Below are 17,153 nucleotides of genomic sequence, written 5' to 3' on the forward strand. Positions count from 1 at the left end.
AGTGACACCGCAAAAAAGAGATTATGTTATCTCTTATTAATGCTTATATAGCCTTTAACTGCCAAGCCCTGTCCAGAGAGATCAGCGCCATAACTATGTCTCTGTGCAACGGGCCTTCACTCACACAGGCTGTCTTTCTTTTGACAAAACCTCACATAATGTTCCTCTGCTCTACTATGAGCTCACACAGATTTGACTCTTTTCCCACAAGGGAAAGTCTAAATCCTGCTTTCATTAAAAGGGCTTTGTGATATTTCTTTTCCAAACATGTCATTCAGTAGCTTGCTACATGCTTGTCTGGAAGCTTTGTCTGTGTTTTATTTTGCTGAGTGTTTGGTTTCATTGAGTGGGCAGGACTGGACAATGCCACAACTCACACTTAACAGTCAGACTGGCCCCACACTGACTGAGCCAGTGAGACCAGTGCTGCACAGTGTAAGCTTGAGAAAACAATAGGGAATGAGCACTACAGAGCTGACAGGAAAACCAAAATAAACCACAAGAAAGAAAATATGTCACATGAATGCTGAATTATAAATGGAATCCACACAAGTCGAATTGGACTGTTACAAATAGACCGAATAAGCATAAGTGTTTATCCACTGTAGTGAAACTCCAAGGCTCGTCACTATCCTACTTTTTCTGAGCTAGAAAATTTTAGTGTCCAATAAAATCATGCAGCAGCTGCTGCAGTTTATATAGTACCATCTGAAAACAGAGTCGTAGAGTAAATTCTGCAGGCTCAGATTCTGGTAAATGACAAAGTGTGACCCACACTTGTCCAAGTTTGACTTGCTTCTAAACCCAAGAGTCTCATTTAACGATAACACCTTCACTTTCCCTGAACAGATTCCTCATGTAGCATTTATACACTTTACATGTGCGTGCATGTGTATGTGAACACATATTACCGCAGTCTTCCTTTGCAGGGAAGATTGAATATCTGCCCTTTGCAGGGATGGACCAGTCATTTTGCTCCATGCAAAAAAGATCTTGAGACAGTCAGATAACCAATACAGAGAGCTTGGTAATCTTATTAAAGAACAAAAGATCAGTATTGTTGAGAGGCTGTAAAAGCTACAGGGCTTTAGCTCTCAGCTGAGTCCAGTCAATGTGTTAACTGAGACATTGTTCTCCTAGCTTGGCAAAGCTCAATGAATTCTATTAGCAATTAAAGTTTCTGTGAGAAAGAATAGTGTAATTGTACCCTCACCTAGGGATCTTTTTTTTTTTTTTTTTTTGCATTTTCTAGAAAACTGAGACCATAAGCTTACCAGTGTATTACTGTAAATTAGGAAAACTATAAACTACAAGCCAGGCAAACTGCAAGCCAGGCAAGCAAGTAACGGTATGAAAGGAGAGGAGGGAGACGTGAAAAAGAGACTGGTATGGTTACTGAGTAAGATACAGCTATCATTGACGACTCAAAAAACTGACCATACCATTAAGCCGAGAGAATGTGTCGAGACTTCAGGTAAGCAAGAGTCGTAAGACCACACATACAGGTTTGTGTGCCAAAAGAAAGCATTAAGACCCAAGTTTTATTATGGATCACATGAATTTTTTTTTTTTAACTGAACATGCATTCACTGATTCAATCTGACTGAGTGTCCATTCCCTTTAGACTCCAGCATTCTATACTTAAACACTTCATTTTCATTTTCTTCTCCAGGGTCATGCGTTTCCCCGTATTCTGTTCTTTTTCCATTCCTTCAAATTTCCTCAGCTCAAAATACTCTAAAGCATTTCTGACATGCATCTGTGATGCACTGTAGCTGGTAGTGGGATTGAATAAGATGTGAAATCACTGTGCACAAGTCATGTGTTTAAGGCAACTAGGTTTCATTATTAACACAACACTCCAGAGGTTGTCATCTTGCTCCCTGTACAATTGTACGACACAAAAACATATCTCAACATGGTGTTCTCACTACTGTAATCAATCTCATCTGCTTTATTATGTCTGTCTTTGAATTAAAGGGCATGACTTGGAGAGGGTTTCAAAACTTGGTCTATGGGTCTATGTACACATACACACCCTGTGAATCATTAAGAGAGCACTGATACATAGAATTTTCTGGAAGGACCTCCTGGCCTTATTCTACCCAAAAGAGCTGCTGTGGTAGGAATACGACAGCTGAGATGATGTTGTGACTATGCTCCTTTGCGTTTGTCTTTCATCATTCCTTAATCTCCAAAGCGTAGAGAGGTGATGACAGAGGTTTTGGTGGGATTGCATGGGTAGATATAGTCCATGAAGGCTATTAATAACATTCTGAACATGTAAAGGTGAAACATTTTGGAAGAAAAAGAGAACACAAAACAGTTAAGATGGAGATAAAAGTGAATTGAAAGATTATGAAGAAAATGTCTTTCCCCACTTCCGTGATATTTCGATCAGAGTTAAACACACCTGAAAAGCTTTTCCATAGTTACTCAGGCGCCTATGCCGAATGAAGACCAGATGACTCAAAGACATCCACCCTTCCACTGAAAATCACTAGTCTGTCCCAAATATTCTTTGTACTCGTCAGAAAAGCTCATGTCACGGGTAAGGCAAAAGTTCATGAAGCAGCAGTATACTACTGATGGACCCATTAATACCTCCAGTCTTTTCAACCACACCTCATGGAGAGGAGTCAGGCTTTCACTAATGTCTTTAATGTTTAGTGAGCTCTCTTTCATCCAATTACATAGATAACACACACGCCCTGAGGACTGACCACACATGAGACCACGTTACAGGTCATACCATTGGTTTTCAAACATTGTTAATGTGTCCACAGAACAGGGTGAAGGAGAGAAAGATGGTGTTGGCATACAGCAACAGGCACCATCTGTCCCGTGTCAGTTTGGATTCATGCTTCTCTAAGCCTGCTCTGCCCTGGCCATCACTGCGCTGACTGTCATCCTATAGTCCCCAGGCTACTGGGAGAGGACTGAGTTTCAGGGCTTATAAACCCCCACTCAACCAGGGACCTTCATTACATACTAGGGAGGGTGTGGTACTGAAAGAGCCAAATGGACAACTTTTACCTGACAGATGTTCTCACATGTTAAACTACACAGGGTGTCATGTCTTTTCAACAGAGGACAAATGGCCTTGTAGCTAAAATTCATTTTAAATTATTTAAATGTTTAAGTATCGATTTAAACATTACTTTTTGATTTGATACATTTGCTTTGGTGGAAGAGAAGAGAGGCAGATCTACCTCGCAAGTGAATTTTATTTTAAATTGTGCTGACATTCGTTTTGTGGACAATGACAAAGAGGTGCTCATTGGAAATCTTAATCTGTAGTTGACACCCCTATATGAGAAGGACTTGTCAGTAGGAGGACTACTTAACATAGCATTGCTTAACTAAGCACCCCGTGCAAGGTGAAAACAGTTCACAGTTCAATCTTTTTTAACTGTTCTTTAAGTACATCAGGTTAAAAAGAGACTGTAAAGGCAGAAACAACTCTATCAAGTCTTTTTACACACGTAATCTCGCACTAACCCATGACCATCATCACCGTCCCTAAAGTGTAACAAACATTTTAAGAATAAGTAACATAATCTTATAAATTATTCATAAAATTGTTAACATGATAACTATTTATTGGACACAATTATCTCATGTCTGTCAGAGGAAGAAAGAAAGATCTCATCCTTAGATTCAATTACTAAATCCTACCTCCACTTTTGATGCTGATTTTCAAAAACCACAGCCACAAAACGCCAACACACATCCTGTCCTGTGTGTAGGCTGATATCCTCCTTCCAACATCACTAGTGTTAACTGCCAGACCACAGCTAGCCATTAACTCAAAACTGGCTGACCAAAGCATGTCCAGCATCTGCTGTCTGGCCCTGGCTTAGCTGAGGTTGGTTTGACCTAAGACTTAAAGCACTTGTCCCACATATTTCAAGGGTTTAGAAACAAAAACAGGGTGAAAAAAGAGAAGGTCATTTATAATGCATGAGTTCCTCACAAACCCTCCTGTTGTGCACCCACTGCCTTTCAAAATTCATCTGGATATCCCTCACTTCTTCCACGGTGTTAGAGAGCTGCCGAGAGAAGAATGCTAGGTGAGATTATAAAACACAGGTTTGCATATGAAAGAAAAGAAATATTTAATCGTTAATGGAACGGAACAGTTAAAAGGCTTTATTCTTTTTTCCCCCATCAATAAATGACCAACCCTATGAAGACTTAACAACAGGTATCAGATATCCATCCACGGAAGTTATAAGAGAACCTAAATTACATTCTGACCACCGGACGGTGTTTGCCTGGTGAAAGCAAGGCTAGGCTCAGCTCTCCAGAGGACCAATCACAGAGTGTGATTAAGAAAGGGAGCGCCACAGAATAAAAGGATTCCTGAGAGGCTGCACACTGGAGGATCAGAGGTGCCTCTGCCTGCATTGTTCTCCGTTCTGTAACTATTTGATGACGGCACGTCTAGTACGACAGACCCCTCCCCCTAAACCCTTTTAGAGATAATAAAGAAATGCTGCTGGTCGGCATATTTCTGAGGGGTTTTTTTCTCTCTTCCCCCACCCACCCTCTCCTCCTATTAGTGAATGTCCAGTGACTTCACTGACTGCCATGTCAAAATGCCAACATCCTAGCAAAAAAAAAAAAAAAAAAACCCACTCCCTGTGAACTGCAGGGAATTATGGGACAGTCAAAAACAAAACGCATGCCTGGTTCCCACCTGGGGGTCACTTTATTATGCTGTCCTATTATACTATTTATTATTATAGCCTCTTTTCATCTCCCAACCCTTTCCTTGTTCAACAGAGAAAAAGAGTCAAAACATGAACTGGGGTTAGGCCAAAAAAATTCCAAAATGCAATTATCCAATTCATATGGGAAAGCAATGAATCCAAGTTTCATTGAGGCACCAGATGTTTTGGTTAAGCAAACAAACAGCCTTCCAGAACTGGGAGGCCGATCTTCAGAGCTGGGATGTTTTTGTCATACGTGATGATTCGAAACCACTGTCAGCTCTGAAAACATGACAGAGTGACCGTAAGAGGAGCGGGTCAAACCGTATTAAAAAAAAAAAAAAAAAAAGGTCTACAGTGTGTGTTCTGGGAACAAATATACAGCAATATAACACGACACAATATGGGAACAGAACCACTGTGTGTGCCTGTGTGTGGCATGATCCTTAGGTGCCTAATTAAATTCCATTCCTAACTCTATATGTGTAGGCAGATGTGTGTTTAGGTTAGGGACATGCATTCACACATGAGTTTCCTTCATGCACAAAATATTTTGAACCTAGTTTAAGATAAGTGAAACTTTAATGCTGATTACCCACTTTCACTTTGAACTTAATAAGTTTCACTAAATCAACATATTTATGTATAAATTATATCCTTATTATATTATATTTGTCACTGCCTTGCAATACCACAGGTGCTTACTGAAGGTGCTGTGTTAAAATGAAATAGAACATGAAGGAGCTTTAAATTTTATTTTCTGTCAAAAGCCCTCTCTAGACAGACCTGTCTACTGTCTGACTTCATATGTCTTACCACCAAAAAAAAAAGAGGTAAATATCTGATATACTCACTTATAATCCTTAAACTGGAGACATGTAGTGAGCTGTCAGGGTGACAAGACTTCAAAAACCAGGAATTTCAGTGAGATACTATAGACATTAAAAATACTTCACAGGAAAGGAGAGTAAAAAGGCAGGGGCTCCCTGTGGAGAGCAGGAATCGGCAGAATTGTGTGTGTGTGTGTGTGTGTGTGGTCACATCATGCCACACGTAGTAATGGAACAGCTTCTTGGGGCCTGGCTCCATTAAAGTGATTGCTGTGTCACGTCTGTTCTCTAATTCTCTGTGACTACATCTTGGCTGCTCCATCAGGGTGATTGGGATCACAGTGGGGGTCTATCTGCACTGTCCAGCGCAAAGCTCCTTTACTCTCATGCACATAAACACAAATCCGGAGCGGGGAGAAGGAGGGGGGGGGGGGATCAACCACATTAACTGGCACCTTTTTACATGCAAAGGAGCAGTGCTTTCATCACCAGGTGTGGTTGCATGCTTCCTCTCGCTCTCCTCCTCCTCCACCTATACTCCACTGAGGGAGTGACATGGCGCCAATTATTGTGTGGGACACGTGGCAGGGTCCACATAGCCCTCTCTCCATGCCGCCTCCCCTCTGAGACAGCCAGGAAACAGAAGTAGGGAAAGCTGCAACTCATTTAAAAACATATGACCACCATAGCAGCAGAGCACACATTTCTCATTCTCTTCCCCTGCGAGCCTCCCTGCCTGGCAGAACTACTGAGAGTGGACTGGACCGGACTGGGATGGGTTAGTTTGGGCTGCGTGAACACTGTTTGGCCAATCTTGGCTGTGCCAGGACTTTTATAATAGGAAATAAGATTTTTTTTATTGTACTGTGAGCTCATCTATAAACTGAAACGTGTGACAAGTAGTATCTTTGATGAGGTCACATATCATCTGAATATCTGTGTATCTGAAGGAAAATTCTGGTAACAGGGTAAACATAGGGCGTAACAAAAAGCCGCAAACAGTTTGTTTTGTGAGATACAAACCCACAAAACATTGTGACAGCAAGTGACTAGTTTCAGAATGCACACTTACATGCACCATTTGCTAAGAATAGTTCTAACAGTGAAGAGAGATGCTCCCTTTTTGAGTGTGTGTGTGTGCGTGCGTGTTATCTTTTCCCAGTAGGTCTGAGCGGGAGGAGCAGTCAAAAGCTCTGATCTTTCTAAGTGTCATGGGACCCAGTTACTGACGAGCATCGAACAAACACCCTCTCCCAAAGGACTGAACTTAATTACGCCATAAAACAATAACTACAACTCTGCTGCACAGCACAAACCTCCTCAAAAACAGACACACATATTCACAACCTCCACAGAAACCCTGAGTTTCCTCTACAAACAACACATCAGGCTGTAAGTTAAGTGGATGCGCTCATTCTTACTGATGGTAATCCTCAACAAAGCCTTCATTGTCTGCACTGCAAATGCATACCCAGAAAGACAGAAAGAGGAGGGGGAGAGAGAGAGAGAGAGAGAGAGAGAGAGAGAGAGAGAGAGAGAGAGAGAGAGAGATGTGCGCTCTCTGAGGCAGAAACACCCTCCTCTGGCTTAAACTGCTCTGTGGAAGCTATAAAGGGATTCTACTGACCTGAACAGCAGCCACCTGCTAGCGCCAATAATCACACTTTGGCGAGGATTTAAGTGAGGTAATTAAACTGCTTGAGAAAACAAACACTTGTTTGAAAAAACGTGTCAGACATTGAACGTGCCAGTCTGTATATTTCCTGTCTCTGAAAACACTGTTGACAACAACACACAGAAATGAACACTGCCATTTGTGTTGAGTGGAGACACTTTTTTTTTTCCTCTGGAGGACCTTTTGCTCTACAGCAGACACTTAAAACTGTCGCCTTTACGTCTGTATGGTACTTGGTGTATGGTAGGAGACTCAAGAGCGGCTACAAGAAATGAAACAAACATGGATCCTCTCCCAACAACCTTATTAAACCTTTTCAACTGATCAACAGCTCACTCGAATCAATAAATGACAACACATAAGAAAAAGTCCTGTCTAAGAAGCTCCTTTTAAGAAAATTTTGGATCAAGCTTGGTACCAACACACTCAAGTCTACCTGTACTTTAATTGTGAAACTAGTGGCTGGCTGACTCAAGTGCAATAGTTCTGTCCTGGCATGAAAAAAGGCGGTGAAGCTGGTCCAACGGGATATTAGTAGGAATCAATGAATTGGAGGACATGGTGGTTGGACTGTATCATGCTGGGTTACACCATATTGTGCCTAAACTGGAAATACACCCAGGCTTAGTCAGCAGCCAGGTGAGTTTTCTCCATCAATGGCTTTTAGCCAACCAAAAGGGCAAGCACATAGTGAAACTGGACACGCAATCACCAACAGAATGTCTAGTAGGGTGTCACAAAAACAAGGGAATTTTCGACATTGTTTTCCCCTAGTGCAAGCAAACATACATAGAACATTTGCAGAGTTGAAATGTCAAATCAAAACAAAACTAAGCACACAGAAATTGACTGAATTTTCAACTCAAAACATCTAGCTACTTCAGGTAAGAACAAGAAGTAGGCAAGTTGACTGCACATGTAGAGACTAAACAAGGCTGTGAACCAACTGCTTTGTTAAGTCTGTAAACAGCAGGGTTCTGAAAGGAGGGCGGTGAAGGAGTAAATGAAGGCCAAATGTGCATATCTGAGAGAAGTAAGAGACTTAACGTGGCCCACTCCCATTTTTTAAACCCCGGAACACAGCAAAGGGAGCCGAAGATATGAAATCAATGAAGGATAGCTCTACTTCACCTGGAAAAGGTTAGCAAAATGGAACCTAAGGAACATGTGGTAGAAAGGTTAAATGTTATGGACTGATGTGTGTGTTTTTTGAGGCACAGAAGAGACGTGGTTCTTTGAAGTCTTCTGGGACTTGATTGCGTTTCAGGATCTAGTCTGGCTGAAGACAGCAGACAAGTTCAGCAGGCACTGCCAGACACTGCATCTGCTGGTTTTCTAAGGCATTAAAAATTCATCCTTATGAAATATAGAGCTGTTGCCGAACTGTGAAGGCGGCCAAACTATGGGTATGCAGATGACATACAGAACTGAAAAGAACATGTATCATTATAAATAATGAATACATAATGAATACAGAAAGACCTAATTGATAATTCATTAAAGTCCATGCACTCTCTAAGAATGAAATCTAAATGACAATTTAATGATAACATTTAAGGTACAAGGCAACAACCCCCCCCCCCCCCAAATATAATCCATACATTTAGCAGCCAACTTTCTATGCTTGTCTAGTTTGTTCCTTTGAAGTAAAAGTGACAACATAACATTATTGGTAGGAACCTCTGGGAAAACATCTGCTTTTCTCAAAAGCAGCAACAACAAATCAATGACGGAGTTCATTAATGAAGAGACACGCCTGACAGCTAACAATGGCTGTGAGAAGGAGTTGTCCATGGCAATCTGTGACAGACCTTCTGATGGAGCGCCTCCCGGACCCCATTAACACTTCTGGAACAAAGGCCAGTGCACTCTTGACCCCTCCTAGATCAATGCCCAGTGCTCCACCCAATTAATGGGATTTCCTAAACCTCCTACTATTCTGAACTCCCCCATTGCATCAGGGGTCCGATATCCTTCCACAACAGGTTCCAAGGCGGTGGCCTCAAATGTTTTAGGACCATGACTTCCAACACTCAACTTTATAGCAAGGCTCCTCAAAGACAGTCCGCACACAAGAGCTATGGCTGTGTCACAAAATTACATGGCTCAGACACTGTTTTTAACACACGCCATGTCCATTTACAAACTTCAAATAAATGTTTCAATTTGCAACTCCTGCGATTTTCTTGAAAGGGAGTTTGTGAGACTGAAGACCAATTAACTGGGAACAACAGTGAATCTGTCACTCATTCAATTTCAATTACTGTGAGTACCATAAGCTTCTTAAAAAGAGAACAGACAGAACGAGGTGGCAGTCAGACCAGGCACCAAACGTCTGACAGACCGAGTTCCCAATACCGTTGGTTTGAGATTGTATCTGTATTCTTAATCCCCTTTCGTGTGTGCTCATCAAAACTTTCCCCCCTCTCCCACCTGTTCCTTTGCACAGATGTCCCCCTCTTGGATGGGATGTTCCCATCAGCACTGCCCAGAACAACACAAAGAATCACGGAGCAAACAAGGCCACACTCTCCAGCTGACCAGGATGACGGCAAAAACACATGGAAGAAGCGAAACTGTTTAAGCTGGTTTCACGGTCACTGACAACTGCTTTAGAGGACGCAAATACCAAGCGTATCAAGGGATCTAATTAGCAGTTAAATGAAATCTAAATTCTTAGAATGGTGTTGGGGTCTTTAAAAAAAATCACTCTGTTCCTTTCTGAGAATCATTTCTGTAACCCAACAAACACTCTGCCAAAATCTTGTATTGATCCTGTATAACATGAGGTTTATATGGTGTCCCATGTTCTATTTTTAGATGACAGGCAGACCCTAGCATTCATATGAACTCTGTAGAGAGGTCTCACTCAAGAAGTATGGCTGGTACCAACAGTTGCAAAGGATGCTGGCCATTCCTTTAATATATGCCTGTAATCCCTTTGCACCATATGCCTCTCAGGCACATTACTAAAATACCAACATGAGAAAATGAGCCAGCACTCCCAGAACCCATCCAAGAATGACCAAAAGGACAAACTGGACAAGAGCTAGGGGCTGCTAAACAACCCCAGCTAGACAAGCAGGTCATTTTCATGGTTAATAATTGGGCCTTACAGGGGTGTTTGGCTTAGCTTGCTCTTTAGACTTCAAGAATGTTGTTTTGTTAAGGATCTGAGATATGACAGATCACCTGTTCTCTTTTTTGGGAGGGGGGAGGGGTGGTTTCTCTACAACATGACAATTTTGCATTTCCATTACAAATAGCACTCAACAAATTGCTTACTGTTTGTCTAGCCATGTCCCTCAATTCATGAAAGGGCATGTCCAGTATAATTTCTCAGACAGAGAGCAGCTGACTACTAACAGTTTATTCTTTTACTTAGTTGTATCATAGATTCAGTTTTAGCCAACGTAGTCTCAGAGGCATCTTAAGAGAGCACTGCAGGAAAACACAGGTCAAATAAGTCTTCTGTTGCTACTCCACGTACAAATCCTATTTTTTGCCAAAAAAAAAAAAAAAAGAAACATTGTACACTGCCTTGTAAAATTCGCCACCACCGTTACAAGATAATGTAATTGAACAACAGCCATCAGTGGGTGGAACATAAAAAGATCCAGAGAAGTGCATCTCTTTGGCTCTGTTGTCGAGGAGCAGGACTTCATAAATCAGATCAAGGAATGGGGCTTATTGATTCTGATCCCTCTTACCCTCAATTCACCTTCCAACAGAGTGAGGGCACATATCAAAGCTAAAAAGCAGCAAAGAAAAAAAATCAGTTCAAAACGAAAACAAGATCACAGACAATGCAGTGTGATTTAGGAGCCTAAAAGCACTGTAAATTAACCATTTTTTTCACCTAGAGCACTGTGCTGACTCAAGACTCAAAGATTAAAAAAATGATGAATCCAGAGTAGTATATAACAGAAACACTGTTCATCTTATCCTCATGGAGTGGTTCACTAGCGTTTAGAGCCTCTTTTGAAAGAGCAAGCAAAGACAAAGCTTAGTCACTGAAATGTGATACAAACACCTGACCAGCTGTTCCGCCTAGTTTGTCAAAATCAGATGGGGGGGTAGGGTAGAGGATGGAACCAAAATAATTCCTAACTGGATCCACAGCAGTAATTAGTATATTTAAATTGATTGTCCATCTTTGGAAGAAGCTTTGGCTACCACAGCTGCCCTTCTAACACGACACTCAACGTAATAGGTTCGTAAGAAGTCACCGAACAAACGGACACCAGGATCATTACGCGATGATATATATCCTTGTTTTTCTACACTTCAGGTTTATATAAATAAACAGAGCAGAACAAAAGAACCTTTTCTGTGTTTGACAGTCCAACAAAAGCAAGAGGATCCCCATTTGAATGACAAAAAGTCTACGCTAACCCACAAGTGCTCAATGGAACACACACAAATATATACTTGTTGTCGCTATGACTGTGTTTTAGCACAGTCATAAAATGTGAGCACGCTTTCTAATTCAAGGCAGCTTCCTCTCCCCAGTATGTGGAGGTGTTTGGGATTATTTTCAAAGACACGATGTCAAAGTGAGAGAGCAGATTCTGTGCCTGTCCCCACAACATTTGGGCCTGTGTTTTCCATGCCAAATCTATATAAATATGAGAGAGAGAGAGAGAGAGAGAGAGAGAGAGAGAGAGAGAGAGAGACAGAGACAGACTTAATTACCATGACCACAAGAACTGAAAGCAAAGGGGAAGAAAATACAACTGTTTAGCTTCAGACCAGATTTTCTGAGTGTGTTAATTCAAGATGTAGCCACAGGGTAAAAAAAAGTTTTTTGGTCATGGTTTCACTTGTTAGAGTTGAAACTGGTTTTTATGATTCATGAACAGAGCAGTCTGTGGTTGAACATAATAAGCAGGTGGACACTTTCCTCAAAGAGAACATCAAAGCTTCGAGGCTTGTCCAAGACATAGTTTAAATGTACCTGACAAACATGATTTCCATCAGTGTTAAAAAAAAAAAAAAGAGCAAGGTCAGTTCAAGATTTTTCTCATCCTAACATCTGAGGGTAATCCTACACTGTAGCCAATTTTAACATTAACACTATAATGTACCTTCTTTATTCTCCACCTGCCTACATATCCAATCAGACTTTCCTTACAACAAATACAGTCTCCCTGGCAGCATGCATCTCAAGCTGTATTCCTGACAGACACTCATAATGTTCATAATGCAACAGAGGAGCATGGCGTGTAAGATGCTGTGATACTGTTCTCGTATTATTACCAAATGGTGGGTTTTGTGAGCATTAAAATTGGCTGGGTCACGAATTTATGTGTGGAGCCCGGACATCAGTTTATAACGGCTCTAAGATTAGGATCTTAAACTAAAAACGCTGTTCCCACAGGAAAAAGGCATTCAATAGCATTCAAAGCTGAAGTGTAGTCTATCTCTTAGAATAGCCCGGTCGACTGTACTGGGAGAGGCTATTTTTACCATTTGGCAGGGCGAGGCTGAATACTACAAAACTGTCGGCGGGTTACTCTCTAGATGATTTTTTTTCGTGATTCGAAGTGCCAATCAAATGGATAACAGTGACAAACCGTTTGGGTAGTCTACAAAGGTCTCAGTTTTACCTACAGGCAGACGCTTTTGCTGAAATGACTATGGCTTATCCCAGTCAGCGAATATGTGACATGTTATTGCAACATATTGGCAGGTGTATTCAAACTTTTCATCGCATAATAACATTAAGCGATGTACATATACTCTGCTGTGTGGGCAGAATATGGTATTATAACTTCAGTTCGAATTAAATATTGCACTTGCAAATATTAGTTGAAGAAACTTCGCCGACAAAACAATTATACAAAAATAATACATACAAAAGTTAGGTGTTTGCAAATACATATGTTTTAATGCGTGAGGGGCGAGGCAAATGAGACAAATCGACAAAAGAGTTGCAGTGGTTTCTCCCTCTGTCCCTTGACTTCGGTTTGATATTCAGTTGGAACCTGAAGCAAACGCCAATAACTCAATAAACAAATGATCCATGCTTGAACGCACACACATTAAACCACGTTATCTTAAGAAGTTTTCCGCGCAGCAAATAATTAGATAATAAATAAACAAAACTTTCGTAGGCTGCAATCAGTACTACTTTACCTCCTCCAAAGCAGCCACAGTATTCCGACAGTGAGGCATCCGAGTGGTGAAGTTCGAGGCAGTCGGCGCTTTGTAATCTTCATTTGTTTCGGCCACAAACTCTGCCACTGTAATCTGGTCCGGCATTGTATTCCTTTTAGTCAAAACTTTTCGTTTTAATCCCGCAAGAGGCCTGCTACTTCAATTTTTTGAACGATTGAAAAGTTTATGAACGAAGACTCTGACAAGTCGCTTGCGTTAAAATCATTGCTGGATGATGTCCCAACAGAGTGAATCAATTTGCGAATAAAAACATAACTGACCAGCTCAAGAGTATGCTGGATGGTGCGGCAGTACTGTGTGCAAGGTCGCTCCCGCGATAGTGCGGCAGTTCTCTCTCCGTCTCACTTAAGTGTATTCCTGGCGAATTGTTTGTGATGGGCCGTGGCAACAACGTTCTCCAAAACTGTGCACAATATAAAGTTTTTGTTGTTGTTGTTTCTTTCAACAATTAAAACACCAAGTTGCTCAATACTTGGTCTAACACCCTACCATACACCTCAATGAAAGCATAAAAACTGACAAAGCAAAGGTGGAGGAGACTCAATGGGGAAACACTAACCAATGAAGAAGCTCGGCAGTTTACGTTGACCAATCGTAGTTGACGCAGGGCGTGGACTCTTCTAAGGCTGTCGTGACCGTGAGAGCGCATTTTAAGGTGGAGAGAGAGCGCCAAGTCGCGTAAATATGGGACTGCATGTATTACATCATGCGTTCTGTGTGTGTCTGCGACTCAGTAGCCCATCAAATAATGTTCACTCCCTGTCCCTCAAGTGTCTTGTTACTTAATTTTGTGTATTTCTTCTCAGAATAATATGAGTGAGCACTGTAGCAGTTATGCGTTACTTGAATTGGGGCTGTTAACTGAAATACTGAATCCCAAAGTGCTGGGCTAGTGTATGTCGGTACCTTATGAAAATAGCCGCGCATGGGACTTTGAGCAAGGCCCACTGTGTTGATTGCTGAGTGGAAAACTGCTGTGTGAGTATATTGCATTGTTGTAGATTTTCTCTTTATTTCTTTTGAAAAGAATACTGTTGAGATGGACCTAGAGCCATTCCTCCACTCTTCAGTGAGCGGGAGTTTCCGTGGCCTGTCTGTGACAGAAAACTTCTATCGTTTACCTGGTGTGTGAATCATTGTGCATGTGTGGTATTTAGGTAGGAGCAGAGCCGTTGAGAGAGAGAGTTGCGACACTCCCATAGGGAACCATTGTAAAAAATGGCGGACACAATTCCGGCCAATTTCCGGGTCACGGGGACAGCGAATAGTTCCAAACATTGACATTCACGGCATAGAACCGCATGCATTTTCATTGCTTGCCAAGCGCTTCCAGCGGTAAGTTGATAAAATAGGAGATTTTTTTAAGACATTTAATGCATTGTCTGTCATTAATGCAGTAAATATTGTTTTTTTTTGTACGTGCTCTGCATAAACTGTTAATGTGTATCCTAATTAATAGTTATGATCGAAGGTAGCTCAGCCAGCTATCGAGGCTAACGTTTCCATTTCACTACCATGTTAGTACACCTGATGAGAATTAATGTGGCTAATGTAATTTGGCTAACCTGATATTAGCTCGTTGGTTGTAGACAAATTGAGGAAAAACGAGAATGTGTTCTTGATGAAATACATTTTATGGACATAGCCTATTTGTTGTTTGCCAATTAATTTGTGGTGAACATCACACACGGTGGGAGAGGCTGCCCTGACATAAGTGATCATTGCATTTTGTTCAGTCGGGGTGCAATCTTTGTGAATAAGTAGGGCTTATTTACTCTGATATTTACTTTGTCCGGTATGGATAACTCAAAAAGGCACCCAGGTTTATTATACTATGAGAGAGGAGATGTGTTTCCATCCATAAAATATTTTTTTATTAACAGAGTTAATGATCAAAGAAAACATTTAAACAAAAATGGGAAAGTTATTCAAATAACATACAAACACTTAGTAATAAAAGCTACAAAACACACAGTAAACCAAAGTGATGGTGAAGCCGGGAGGGCAATGACCAGGCTGTCTGGTGGTTATTTAGGCTGGTGGAGTGATGACCAGGCTGGCTGGTGGTTATTTAGGCTGGTGGATCGATGATGAGGCTGTTTGAGCAACTAAGCTCACCGACCCTGCATAGCTTGAAGCTGCAGGTGAGCTAGGAATAGACAGTAAAATACTTCGCAGTAAAATACTGTGCTCTCCATCAGGATTCTCGCTGTTTTTTGTAATTGCAACCTGGCATTTCTGACAAACTGTAGAGTTGCTGATGACTTTTTTAACAATGTAGCCTGCGAGGTGGTACAGAACACAGGTGTCTGTTTTTGTCAATTCAGGTGCTGCTCTTGACTCCATCAGCTCCTCCACTCTAAGGCCAGGGCTACGGAAGCTTTCATTTGTGTCCAGGAAGTCTGCTAAATGGTCGCCATCATCCTCCTGGTAGCTTCCAGTTTTCACTGTCGACAGGAACTGTCCAACAGTAATCGCTCGCAGTGCATAACAGAACTCAACTGGAGTTGGGACAGGATTCCTCTGTCTAACACAGCTGAAGGTGTTTTCCAGGCAGTCTTGTGTGAATCTGCTGGTCAACACAAACTTGTGTCCCTGGCTCAGCATGTCTTGCTGGATTTCCGGTATTGTCGACGTAGCCATCACCACTCCGGTTTGTACTGGTTTCCAGCTTCCCTGACGACCGATCCTCAGGCCACGAAATAGATGGATCATGTCCTGTAGGAAGTTGATGGCCTTTTGATATTCCTCCGGTTTGAACTTGCTCAGGGCTGTGACGACATGGCGTGAGGACATAAGGTCAAACCAGTGGTCAACCTGCTCTAGGAACCAAGATGTTGTGAGGTACGATTGGGGGCGTTGCTCTTCTTCCACCAGGTACCTCAGCCCAGCACTTGTTGCCTTGCTGAACACATGCATTGCAGAGCTCACCTTCATTTTTTCAAAGTGGCTGGGCTGAAGTATGTTCCCGGACAGATTTGGAGCAATTTTTAAAGCCATCCCCTCTTGAAATGTTACTAGATCCTGTAATGGACCAATGGAAACTTCATTGGAGGTAAGTTTCTCCTTTTCAACCACATCTGGTGGAACCATGAAAATCTGTCCACGGACCAGGGCACTTTTCAGATTGTTTCAAATGTTAGATGTAGTCATTGCTGTAAGACCTCAGACAATAGTGCAAACCACAGAGAGTGGATGACAGCCTCTTCCTATCCACTCATGTCTCCCTGACTTGAGAGGCCTGAGTTCGTTACAAGACCAGCAGGACAAATCCTCACAAAAAATGGTGTATCAGTTGTGTTATATTGTTACTTTTGATATACTTTTGTTCCTTATAAATACCAATACCACAAGCAACATGTATGTGTCATGATTTCTCTTTATTATCACTGTATTCGAGAGGTGGGGCATTCCTGTCTCAGGCAGTAATAATGCCATGGTCCAAGTTCCCTCTTTGGGCTTCGAGACGCTCACAAAGCTGGGTATTCAGAGGGTGATAATTTAGATTGTGCTCCTAAGGATGCAGAGGAAAAGAGGGATGTGGGGTATGACTGGAGTGGTCACAGGAGGTCTTTTTGTGTTTTGTTGTAGGTCTCCATGAAGGAGCCCTTTTAGGGAGGGAGGTGTTACAACCCTCAGCACCCCCACTAGTCCTGCAGTGGCAGTGCAGAGGCTGTGGTGCTAACAGGGAGATAAATTAATAAATTCTGTTATTTATTTAAAACCTAAATATTTGTCAGTCTCCCTTTTTAT

The 17,153-nt window shown here is 41.7% G+C and overlaps 1 protein-coding gene across 1 annotated transcript in view; it reads right to left on the reverse strand.

Moving 5' to 3' along the window:
- Window positions 1-13,484, reverse strand: part of asap2a (ArfGAP with SH3 domain, ankyrin repeat and PH domain 2a) — a 40,843-nt gene extending 27,359 nt beyond the window's left edge. The window contains exon 1 of the mRNA XM_030787416.1: window positions 13,359-13,484. Coding sequence (XP_030643276.1) covers window positions 13,359-13,484 — 126 coding nt within the window. The remainder of the gene's footprint in view (window positions 1-13,358) is intronic.
- Between the last annotated feature and the right edge of the window lie 3,669 nt (window positions 13,485-17,153).

This window comes from Chanos chanos, chromosome 10 (assembly GCF_902362185.1).
Source record: "Chanos chanos chromosome 10, fChaCha1.1, whole genome shotgun sequence".
Lineage (NCBI taxonomy): Eukaryota > Metazoa > Chordata > Actinopteri > Gonorynchiformes > Chanidae > Chanos > Chanos chanos.